Raw genomic sequence first — 13,306 nt, forward strand, 5'->3', positions numbered from 1 at the left:
AGTAATCTACGGGCTTTTGTCACACGTTTTACTATATTTTTTCTTTTTATGTTTCATTTGATGCTGTTAGACTTTGTATGCTAATCTCTGTACCTCTGCTGTCAGATTTATAGGAGTTTTGTAGATAATTTAAAAGAACAAATAAGTTATGCTTTGAAATAATAAAAATAATTGTTTTACAATTCGGGTTTTTTCATGTACCAAAAATACATGTAGTAATATAATTAATTTTTATAACTATTGAATTTTAATACAGACATATCTGGAAAAGTTTTGTTTTGTCCATGACTAATCACCACAAGCATAGGTTCTGAGATTTTTTAACATGTTCAGGTCATGCAGTGAGCACCATGGTCTTGTGTATATAAGCTGCTGGACAATCAAGCTGACGACAATGGTTCAAATCCCGTCTAAGCTGGCTCACACTTTCATTCATGTTTCTCATCTATCACCCTCTGCCTATCATTCTCATTATCTTAAAGGAAGGAACAATTAAGGCATTTGGCCTGGTATGCATAGTCAATGATACATAATGCACATTAATATCAACAAGTATAATCGAATAGTTAATTAATGAAACAGTTAAATGTGATGGCTATTATAGATAACGGGCACAGCCATTTTGTACCATCTCAGTGAATACGCCCTCTTGTGAGCTGGTGATTACGTATTACCTAATGTGTCACATCAGGAATTAGTCTTCGAACTGAAGAAACAAAACATAACTGATAACCGCGCTGACACCCCTCAAATCGTAATGGACATTATCAGCTTTCCTGCTTTATTACTGTAAGTAATTTTGTAAAACTCTTAAGTAGACTTTCCCATCTAAAATCACAAAACTGACCAATTACGTAGTCCCAAAGAAAAGAAAATTATCACTTGGGTATCGTGAGTGGTCATTTTTGCTCGAATGTACCCTACCAATAGACCTAATAATATGCATTTCTTCTTTGGATTTTTTAAAAGAGAAAAATACTGTAACTCCATTTCGTTCTATTGATGCAAATTGAAATATATTTAGTTAAATAGTTTATTATACTATCAAATCATTTATGGGGCGATCACACTGGCCCGAATGAGCTTCTGTTTGTTTTCCGTATACAAAAGTGGTGTGATTTTTTAAACTGGCCGAATGTCCCTCCGAATGTGTTTTCCCCAATGTATCACCGAATGCTTTCCGTTTGTTTTCCGAATGTTTTCAGTATGGTTTCAGAATGCTTTCAGAATAGACCGAATACTTCCCGCATGTTGACTTCGAAAGGTTTCCTTTCCGAACGCTTTCCGTATGCTTTCCGAACACGGCGAATCGACCTAGAATGATGGACCGAACTCTTTCCGCATGCTTTCCGCAAGGGTTCAGAAAGCGTTCGGAAAGGGTTCGTCATGTTCTATGTCCATTCGGGGTGTTCGGAAAGCATACGGAACATACTGTGCATTCTGGAAGTGTACAAGCAGTTCGGAAAATGTTCTGAAAGAAAACTGGAAGGGTTCTGGCTATTCGTTATACATTCGGCGGCATAAATGGAAAAAAATCCGGAAAGGATACTGAAAACATTCAGAAAGCATTCGTCATGTTCTAGGTCCATTCGGGGTGTTCAGAAAGCATACGGAACCCAGCACCTCCAATTTTCATTTCGAATGCACCAAGAACTAGACGCATGCTTCCTGAACGTTTTCCGTACATGCCGTATGCTCCTAGAATGCTTCCCGAATATTTCCCGAATACACATGGACGCCACATTCGGATGGTCGATGAAAATTATTTTGAACATGCACAACAAATTTTTTGAGCTACCGAATGCCGTTCCATATGCATCCATATGGAGCCGTACAGCTAGTATGCTCCTAGAACACACCGAATGCTTCCCGAATATGATCCGTTCGCTCCCCAAACACCCAAATTCCTATTCGGAAAACAAATGGAATGGCATTCGGGTCAGTGTGATCGGGCCATTATGTTGTTTAACAAGTCAGGTTGATGAAGTGTTTGTTTACACTGTGCATGGAGGAGATGGACAGAGCTGACGTCACTTCGCCCCAAGCTATACCACCGGACGTCACAAAAACAAAACAAAATGACATGTAGTCCCCATTATGCGTTTTTCATTTGTTAAAGTGTTGGTATGTGTTGGTGGTCTGGATTCCAACACAGGCTCTTGCTTGAGTTGACTGTCCCTTTAATTAATTTTTCTTTTTAATTTATTTACTTACTTACTTACTTACTAATTACTCAATTATTTTCTAAACTCAAACCCATTTTCACATAAAGTTCATCCATCCTGTGTCTAATTTCTGACAAATATTGCCACTTGTTCTGCACACGACAGACTATAATTCTATTGGATCACTGTAGACATTATTTTGTGAGGGCAATCACCCATAATGCATTATTCACATTCATTTAATTGCTCAGTTAGTTAGGATTCAAGAACAAAATGATACTGTTGAGCTCCTAAGCTTGTACAAGTGGAACATGTTTGGAAGTGATTAACAGTGACGATGACTAGCACAATAAAACACAAGACATGTCGTATAAATATGTCAAAAATGTGCATAGTCGCATTGATTTTCCTTTCATCTGTGACACGTTGATGATAAGAAAGTGAAGTTGCTTCAGAATTAAGGAGGATCAGGACTAGTGAGCGATGATTGGGAGAGCTTGTATTGTTTATAGCCAGCAATCACAGAAGCCACAATTGTTTATTAATTTATTTCTTCCTAATATTGCCTTGCTTTCACTAATGATGCTTTATGGCATTTGTTTGTGATTGGGTGACGACACGGGCAATTTGTCAGGTTTATTTAGGGCCTGGGTTCAGTGTCTGTACTGATCACATTGTGATGCAGTTCAAATTGGGAGTAACATAGAGAACTGGTCATATCAGATATCACTGCATGCTTTTAATGTTATTCTATTTACTATGCATTTAAATAAGGTTGCTCCCATCAGTGGGCCCATTGGGCTATTTCTCATTCCAGCCTTACATATCAAAGGCAGTGGTACAGTGTATGTACTATCCTGTCTGTGGGATGGTGCATATAAAAGATCCCTTACTGCTAATCGAAAAGAGTTGACCATGAAGTGGTGACAGCGTGTTTCCTCTCTCAATATCTGTGTGGTCCTTAACCACATGTCTGATGCCATATATCCATAAATAAAAATGTGTTGAGTGCGTTGTTAAATAAAACATTTCCTTCCTTCCTTAAATAAGGTCGCACACCACCATTCAATCCAATTTGTATGTCAGAATATATTCTGTTATAAATACAATACACAGAGGGCTACATGGCTGCTAAGTTTTGGTAGTACTCTCCCTTGACAACTACCATGCCAAAAATCAACATAGGTTGACCATGAAATATTTCGAGCGGGGGCTAGTCCAGCATGAGTAATTCTAGGATTGATGCCCCGTCAGTGTGCCTACTGGGCTACTTCTCGCACCATAACTGGTATTTCAATGGCCATTATATGTGTTGTCCTGTCTGTGGGATGATGGATGATGGATATAAAAGATTTCTTGCTAAAAAATGTAGCGGGTTCCTCTTCAAGACTTTATGTCTGAATAATCAAATGTTTGACATCCACAAATGTTTGACATCCAATAGCCAATGATAAATCAATGTGCTCACTATCATTAATTACTCCTTATCTTGATATTTGTATTGTTGTGCTTTTACCCACATGCAACTCTTTACATTTTTAAATTTTATTTTTACATAATTGTACAAGTTTTTACATTTTTTTTAAATCTATTCATATACAATGTACTTACCTTTGTTTGACACCCAATAACTGAAGTGTATTTTTGTGCTGGGGTGTCATTAAACATTCATTCATTCATGCCATGCAATTCAATACAATTTGTATGTCAGAATATATTCTGTGAAAAATACAAGTCCACTAGTTTTTGGTAGTACTGTCTCTTAACAACTACCTTGCCAAAAATCAACATAGGTAGACCACAATTTTTTTTCACTTAGACACCCTTATGTCAGAGTGCCAACTCATTTTGCTGTTACTCAAGTGGCAGGATATGTTTTTTGATGACATAAACAAGTTCACATAATATATATCAATAAAATTATTAAAAAAAAAAAAAAAAACCTTTAAAAAAAGTATATTATTGATGTATTAAATTAATGCACTATCCTAAAGTAAGATGAAAAAAAGATAGACAACAAAGGATTGAGAGAAAACAATTGTGGTGCTGACAGATGGATTTTTACGAAGCATGTTTTGCTTTTAGGCTTTAGACATTAAGCTAAACGAAACAAAAAGAAGAAAAAAACAACGTGTTTTTTTGTACAACATAATTGAGTTTTTTATACTACAGGTAGGTTTTTATGGGTTAAAAAGGCCTCTGATACTTACACTCATTTCCCTTACAAAAAAATCTGATGTTTCTTTTAATGATTAAATTGCACATCTCTGAAAAATCCTCAATCTGTCCATAATTGCCATAGTTACCATATTAGACAGCTAGTGGTTAAACAATGTGAAGGGTAGTCATTAAAAACATTTCTTTCCTCCCAACAGTCAAGTATTTAACTACATGTTAAGACTGTAGTAACGGCATGTGTTAGCAGGTTGGAAAATAACAGTGCTTTATAGTGTTGTAACACTTACACAGTGATCAGACTGTTAAGACCCTCATGTTGGTTTTTTATGTTATATCATACATAACATCACCTGCAGGAAGAACACATTGCAGACTTCGGCTGTCTGGTGTCTAACATGTCGTTATTTCAACAGTTTGGTCGGGAAAGACAAATACGAAATTCACTATTACCATACTGGCTATTTACAGCAAAAAAAAACGTTCGTTGATTTATTAATCACTTATTAATGACTACTTACAAAGAGGTAAAGTGGGTTATGAAATTATTATTTTTTAAATAATAAAATCCAGAAATTTTAATAGTGGTGGTCAGATACTAGGAATGGCCCTAGGGACAGGGTTTCACAATGAGTGCAACACATTAGATGATACCATATTGTAAGTTTTGGACAAAGAATTAAAATGAAACATTTTGGACAAACAGCAAAAAACACTGGGAACATTGTACAGATGCTTAGAAAGTCAGAAGACACTCATCTCTGTTGACAACTGATATACATGTATGTACTTGTACTTGTTTTGTGACACACTATTCTTCAATATCAATTTCTTCTTTTTCTTATTTAAAAAATATATATATACAACAGAGGAATCTGGTTTTTATTGCGTTCCAAAATACTGGGCCTATAGTTATAAAAACAATCAACATTGATTTTGTAAGGCCGGCCAATTGCCCAAGAGATACGTGAGTGCTGACATTCTACACGCAAGATGTCCCTAAACTAGTGGCATCAAAGAAGGACCATGACATCAAGGGTCTATTTTTAAACATCTCCACTATCGTGGATGAAATATTGTACGTTTCAAAGTTTTCCTTCCTTTGATTTCTAGACTAAGATGTATACAATTTATTTCATCTCATTTTAGACCAGCATATCACAAAGGTTTCAAATGGTGCTTGGCCATAGAGGATGTAAAAAGAAGGTTTGTTTTGTTTAACGACACCACTAGAGCACATTGATTTATGAATCATCAGCTATTGGATGTCAAACATTTGGTAATTTTGATATTTAGTCTTAAGAGAAAACAAACCACTAAATTTTTCCATTAGTAGCAAGGATCTTTTATGTGCACCATCCCACAGACAGGACAGCACATACCATGGCCTTTGATATACCAGTCATGGAGCAATGGTTGGAACGAGAAATAGCCCAATGGGCCCACCAATGGGGATTAATCCCAAACAGACAGCGCATCAAGCGAGCGCTTTACCACTGGGCTACATCCCACTCCAGGATCTAAAATTTAATTGCTATATTATAGTTCAAGACAGTGTATAGTACAAATGTACCAGAATATGTATGGGGTTGAACAGCTTGTAATTAATGTACCACTTATGAGACACTTGGTGGAATGACAACAAAAAAACACCTAGAGTCCAATGAGAGCAATCGATCCTGCGAGCTATCGCACCTCAGGAAATTGCTCTACAACTGAGTTACATTCCACCCCCATGGGATCCACGATGACTCTTCTACATTACAAGCATCACCTAATCACCGACTAACAGCCCACTCCATACAAACAAGTCTCATATGTTAGGTACATGTAGAGATAATTCTCTAGTAATCTCGTAAACACAGCAGTCGGGGGATTGCTAACACCCTTTTTGTTGTCAAGTTATAGCTCGAGGAAAAGAGAAAGTCCAGGGGTAATTTATGGCAATGAGTGTGAAATGACCACATGCTTGTTTACCGGCTTTCTGGCAATGCATCCCACATGAACCGTCTACATGGAGTAATTGGAAGTGCTGAGGAATTAGTCTGTACAACCAAGAAGACGTGTAGACTGTAGTCTTGTGTGTGCAGTCGCTTCCAAGTAAGCCACATCTCCAGGGTATTATTTTCACTGGTAAAATATCGCAAACTATGGATTGTTTGTTTGGGTTTTTCTTGCAGTGTGTTTATTGATGATGTTCTGTAATAAATCTGTTAAAAACCTACAGAAAAAAAACATACCCAAAAACCCCACACAACCACCACCATCATTTATGAAATAAATAAAAAGACGTCACTCAGCTTGTTCAGTTGTCGTTTCTTAAAGAATGATGGAATAAATAATGGTTACGCTAAACTTAAAGGTCCTATATCAAAGTTGAAACTACAACATTTCGTTATTTTCACATTTATTTGTAATAAATAATGTAACTACAATTTAATCGATCCCACACATAATCTTTCTATAATTAACTCTAGAATAATAATAAGTTTAGAATTATAATAATAATAAGTCTTGCATTGGACGGCAAAGAGGATTTTCCCGAATACCTTTTGGCTAAATACAACATGGCCACCATCTTTATTTCCCCTGCACGTGCTGTAACCTCACCGTGGTGCAGGGGTGTAACATTCTCTTTGAGAATGGCCAATACAGCACACATTGAAGTTTAGAGTAAAAGTCAGTATCTCTCTATGATATTTGTATTTGTATTTTGCAGTTCTTTACACTGTTTTTATTTATATCTTGAATTTTTCTGTCGATGTTGATCATCACCTTATTTATTTCCATTACCATAGTTTGACACCCAATAGCCGATGTATTTTTCGTGCTGGGGTGTCGTTAAACATTCATTCATTCACATTCCATCTTTATTTCTTTTGTTAGCTCAATGCACAGAATTCTGAGCAAACTTAAGTGTGTTGAATGTGTATGCAGAAAATAGTGACATCACTATAAACTTTCTTTCAAAGCAAACATTTATTATTTTTGGCAGGGACTCTAACTATTGTCACTTTGACATAGCACCTTTAACTTACTCAAGAGACAAGATGAATTTCTCAGTTGCAATATCTTGCTTACATGAGGTGCTTTGGTCGTAGGATGAAACCCACTCAATGGACCCATTCTCAGATCGAGTTTTCCCTCTACCCCATCCAATGCCCCATGGTACATGTATATCAAAGGCTGTGGTATGTGCTCTCCTGTTTGTATGTCAAAATGATCAAATGTTTGACATCCAATAGCCAATGATTAAGAAATCAATGTACTCTAGATGTTAAATTAAACAAAACTTTATCTTTATTCCTCAAGTTGGAATTTCTTATTTAATTCACAGTGGAAGTCATTCAAGTGCAAAGATCCTGGTGCATACATTTGTAGTTAATCCTTATTGACCGATTTGCTTTACTATTTGCTTACAATACCCAACTTTAAATACTACAGTAAATGCATAAGAACAGAAATCTTGCAACTGAATTAAAGATCTACAAAGAAATATGAAAATGCAGTTTAAAAACAAAATCATGAAAGTGTATCTTTTGGAAATTTATATACATAGGTCATTCATTCATTCATTCCAACTTATTTTAGTGCTTATATCCAATTGAGGTTCAAGCACGCTGTCCTAGGCACACACCTCAGCTATCTGGGATTGGGCTGTCTGTCGAGGACAGTGGGTTAGTTGTTAGTGGTTAGTGAGAGTTGAGGGTGTAGTGGTCTTACACCTACCCATCGAGCCATTAAAACTCGCTCTGGGTGGGAGCCGGTACCGGGCTGCAAAGCCAGTACCTACAAGCCTTATGTCTGATGGCTTAACCACTACATCACAGAGGCTGCTTACATGTAGTACCTATATAGTATTTATATATAAACAATAAAATACTTTAAGAATAAAGAAAACATCTGTATAAAAAAAAGAAAAAAAGAAGAAAAGGACACCCCTCCACTCAGTTATTCAATTGTTTTTAATGACTGAACACATGGCAGTGTGATCTATGGTTGACCTCTAGCACATTTAAAAATAAAATAAAAAAGAGTTGACCATTGAACTAAATCTTTGACTCTAAGAATAACAAAAACATTTGTGCAAAAAAAATCAAAAAATCAAGCATAACAAAAAAGGTACCCCGTAGTTGGAAACTGTTTTTATTGACTGAACATGGTATGGTTGACCTCTAGCGCGTTGAAGAATGACTTGACCATTGCACTAAATCCTGGACTCTTATGAAAACATTTGTGCAAAGAAAAAAAAAAAAAGCATAAAAAAAACGGTAGTTGGAAACTGTTTTTATTGACTGAACATGACAGTGTGATCTATGATTGACCTCTAGCACATTAAAAAAGAAAAGAAAAAAAAGAAAAAGAGTTGACTATTGAACTAAATCCGTGACTCTAAGAATAACGAAAACATTTGTGCAAAAAAAAAAAAAAAAAAAAAAAAAAAAAAATCAAGCATAAAACAACTGGTAGCTGAAAATTGTTTTTATTGACTGAACATGGCGGTGTGATCTATGGCCGAACAAAGACGGACCCATGATGAACTGGTCTCTCCAGACACCCAGTAAACTGTTCTCCTATTGACTCAACTCGATTAGATAAATATTAACATTAGTCTCCATCCAATTGTACGTATCAAGAATAATCCATTTTTGTTAGCGGCTGTAAGAAGTGTTTTATTAGATTACCAAGGCGAGGGATTCACAAAAGTCTGCTGCAAGATGTGTAATGACTCCTCGAAGATTTCTTATTATATAGCAACAAAGTGTCGGTAATTGATCCGTCTAATCCAATATGAAGGCAACTTTTGTGGGTTTCTTTTTTCTCCTACGATCTGTTGACACATGGTGCTCGCTATAATCTATAGGTTGTGTTTAACGCAAGTGTTTGTAATAAAGAATTCGTGTGCAATGTTTATAATGTTATTGATGTGTGTGAACATGATCAATCATTGTTAGAAATGTGTCACTCTTCCCAATTTTTATGAATTATGTTCATTTCCTTTGTTCTGTAGTTTTTTGGTAATTCTTTAGATATAGTAACAGAATTAATACACATCAAAGCTCAAAGTTGCACTTTTGTAATGCAAAAATCAGTCCTCAATATATTAAATTGTTGTCACAGCAAAACAATTCACAAGTAAAAATGTCACTTTAAAGAAAGGAAAAAAAGAAGCACTGTTCAGGTTTTAGTAGGACCAAACAGTATATGGCTTTGAAAAAAAAAAAGAAAGTTAAATCATTTTATAAACATGTTTCAAATTTAACTTAAACATAATTTATAATGGAATTAAAACCAGAAAAAAGGTTTTGCCAAGTTGTAGTAAAATATCAGATGACATTATGTACATTTTTACTTCCACTAAAGGTTATTTTTATTTTATATAAAAATTATTGAAAATCCTGCACTAAAATTGCTTTTTGACTATAAGATATATACCACCAAATCAAATCCCATAGATGACAATAGTAACATATATAGCTAAAACTCCTACCTGCAGCGTATCAATTGATAGAAACACCAGATATAAATACTACCACCCCTCACCCTTAAAGTGAATGAGAAAAAATTGGGGGTGAAGCTGCTCATTTCAGAGATAACAAGCACTTTTTTTTTACAAGTACCCTACCCCATACATTTTTCAAGTACAAGGCCACTTGACACAGTGATACTAAATGAAATAAAATTGCATACATGTTTTGCCAAGATGAAAGTAATTTTTTTTATAACCAACACTCGCATTTATCACCAATCACAGGATTTGTGGTGTTAAGTTCTCTATCAAATGTTCGGTGCACCTTGAACTTTGACCCAGCTGGAAGTTATTTGGTTTAGTACTACCTATAGAGAAACAGGACCATACATGGGTTAACTCCCTTAAACAGTGGCCTAATTTGTGTGATTTTCCTCATCTCCTGTCTAATGTACATATCAGGGGTGGGAATTCTCCTCGGATCAGCTGTTTTCCTCTCATGGAACATTGCGTTTCTTTGCATTTTAATCGTCCTTTCCTTCAAAATGTGTCAGATGGCACAGATTTTAACCTAGGATTTCAAAAAATTCCGGGACCCCTCTAGATTTCCTCTTTTTTACAGTTCACCAATTCCCACCCCTGACAGATTGAAAATGATAAAAACAATGTCACATATGACCGACAATAAATTATCCTTGTTTTTCAATAAAGTTTGGAACATTTAGCATATATATTCTGCAAGACGGTTTGCAATGCTTAGGAATAACATTTTTTATTTATTATTGGACTACAAAGTAAAATAAATTTACACTGTATAGCTCGTAGTTAACACTTTTATCATAAAGTTAACCTTTCAGAATTCATATTTGTTCCCGTATGGGTGATTTATGTATATGAGCGAATCATAAAGTGCCAACACATCTCTCGTAAACGTGTATGCATACTGGAGATTGTAATCTATATTACCAAAGATATAATATAACGCACATGAAATTTAACACTTATGATGCTTGGATAGAAACCGGTGATATTTTAAAGTACCAAGACACAGACATTGTAATGTTATACAAACATTCAACAACTGGTGTGAATTATGCTACACTTTGTATTAACATTGCTAGTTTACATAAATTGCTAAAAGAAAATGTCAAAATGTTTCTTTTAAATTACAAAGACACAGACATTTTAAAGTACCAAGACACAAACATTGTAATGTTACACAGATATTCAACAATTGGTGTAAATGCTACACTTTGTATTAACATTGTTATTCATATAAATTGCTAAAAGAAAATGTCAAAATCTTTCTTTTGACCTCTACATATTTTATTTGTAAATATCTCAAAATCTGTTCCACATTTCAACCATTCCATTCCACCACCAGCAAACCCATTTCTGTCCTGGACATGATCACCAATACATTTTTAGTCTTGGGCAAGCCACGAGATGGAAATGCCTGAACCTTGAAAAATCAAGGACATATAATAAACTTCTCGCTCCAGCCAGTGCACCACGACTGGTACATCAAAGGCCGTGGTATGTGCTATCCTGTCTATGGGATGGTGCATATTAAAGATCCCTTGCTGCTAATCGAAAAGAGTAGCCCATGAAGTGACGACAGTGGGTTTCCTCCCTCAGTATATAGGTGATTCTTTACCATATGTCCGACGTCATATAACCTTGTTGAGTGCGTCATTAAATAAACCATTTCCTTAATTTTCTTACAATAAAGTTAACTGGAACCGAATCTGTAGAGCAGTTGCCTAAGGTGCTCGAGTTGTAAGATTGAACATCCTTGGTGGAACCACTGTGTTCCCTCCCCACCATCCTAACCAGTGCCCCTTGGCTGGTATATCAAAGGCCATGGTATGTGCTGTCCTCTGTGGGAAAGTGCATATCAACATCCCTTGCTACTAATGGAAATATGTAGCAGATTTCCTCTGAAGACTACATCAGAATTAATCAGAATGGTTAATTAATCAATGTGCTCTGGTGGTGTTAAACAAAACAAACTTTAACTTTGATAAGGTTTGACATTAAATTCTTATATACCAAGAATTTAAAAACAAAATAACTGCTTAATGTCTATCATTACTGGGTGGGTTTTTTTTCAGATCTGTGTCATCACTGTTGACTGTGACGAAACCTCATCGTAAAGCATGAAGCTGTTAGATCTGTGACGGGGTGCCCTCCATCGCCGTGCCAACACAGATCTGTAAGCCTGCCTCACGTCCGCATACACCAGCCAAACTAGGGGCATAACTCCCGATTTGATCATGGCCAGAATCATGACTGCTCCCCAAACAGCTTCTGAAGCAATGCACTCCTCCTGTGTGCAGAACAGGTGCATCAGCAGACAGATATACAGTGGGAATGGAAGACACACCGAGAAACAGCTGGACATACAGACGGCGAACAGTGCTTCTTTCCCCGACTTGTCATCAAAGTGCATGTCCACACAGCGGATCTTGGCCGTGACGCTGAAGATGAAGAAAAGAACAATGACGGCAACCATCATGGTGAGGACGAGGAAAGAAGGTCCGAAGAAACTGGTGAAGCAGGTGACGATCTGAAATTGCTTCTTCCAGAGAATGATGCAGACGTCGCCTTCAAACCTGACGTTGAACACGTCTGCCCCTTCCATGTACATGGGCAGGATGAGGCTTAAGCCGATGCCCCATGGAAGGAAGATCAGGATCCCTGAGAATATCCCATTCCCCGATCCTTCCAACATCTTTGGAGACAGAATGTAGTAGAAACGTTCCACGCTGACCATCAGGACGGCAAGAAGCGAGATCCCGGCTTGCAGATAGAAGATGGCTTCGTAGGAGATGCAGGCGCTGGCCGAGTGCCTCCACATCCCATGCAGGAGACTGTCGGTGTACAAGGGACAGCTGAACACCCCGATGATGAGCTCCGAGACGGAGACATTCACCATGAGCAGGTTTCTTGGAGTCCTCCTCAGCTGTCTGTCCATCAGGATGGTGACCACCTGGCTCAGGTTCGAGAGGCAGATCCACAGACCCAGCAGGATGTGCAGGATGGCCAGTCCAATGTAGCGCTGGGCGATGGGTTCGTCCGGGACTATCAGTGACTGCAGTAACAGGGTGGAGTTTAGCTGTCGCCCACTCAACACTGATGGAATTATGTCATCCATCTGCAGAACAAAATGTTAACATTAAGTTATGGTATTTTGTCAATATGTCTATTTGAAGGCACAACCAGTGCACCACAATTGGTATGTCAAATGTTGTGGTATATGGTGCATAGAATAGATCCCTTGCTACTAATGGAAAAATGTAGCAGGTTTCCTCTCTAAGACGATATGTCAAATTTACCAAATGCTTGACATCCAATAGCCAATGATGAATCAATGAACAAAACAAACAAACTTAAAGGGATTTTCAAATACATGGAAAGAGGCTCATGTAATTAATAGTTTCTGGGACAATTTCTTTTGTACAGTTTATTTGACAAAAGGACGACTGCCAGAAGT

The 13,306-nt window shown here is 36.9% G+C and overlaps 1 protein-coding gene across 1 annotated transcript; it reads right to left on the reverse strand.

Moving 5' to 3' along the window:
- Positions 1–11,920: 11,920 nt before the first annotated feature.
- LOC121379350 lies at positions 11,921–12,967 on the reverse strand. Its single transcript, XM_041507925.1, has one exon. It carries the CDS (start codon positions 12,965–12,967, stop codon positions 11,921–11,923), a length of 1,047 nt encoding a protein of 348 aa, XP_041363859.1.
- Between the last annotated feature and the right edge of the window lie 339 nt (positions 12,968–13,306).

This window comes from Gigantopelta aegis, chromosome 2, assembly GCF_016097555.1.
Source record: "Gigantopelta aegis isolate Gae_Host chromosome 2, Gae_host_genome, whole genome shotgun sequence".
NCBI classification, from domain to species: Eukaryota; Metazoa; Mollusca; class Gastropoda; order Neomphalida; family Peltospiridae; genus Gigantopelta; species Gigantopelta aegis.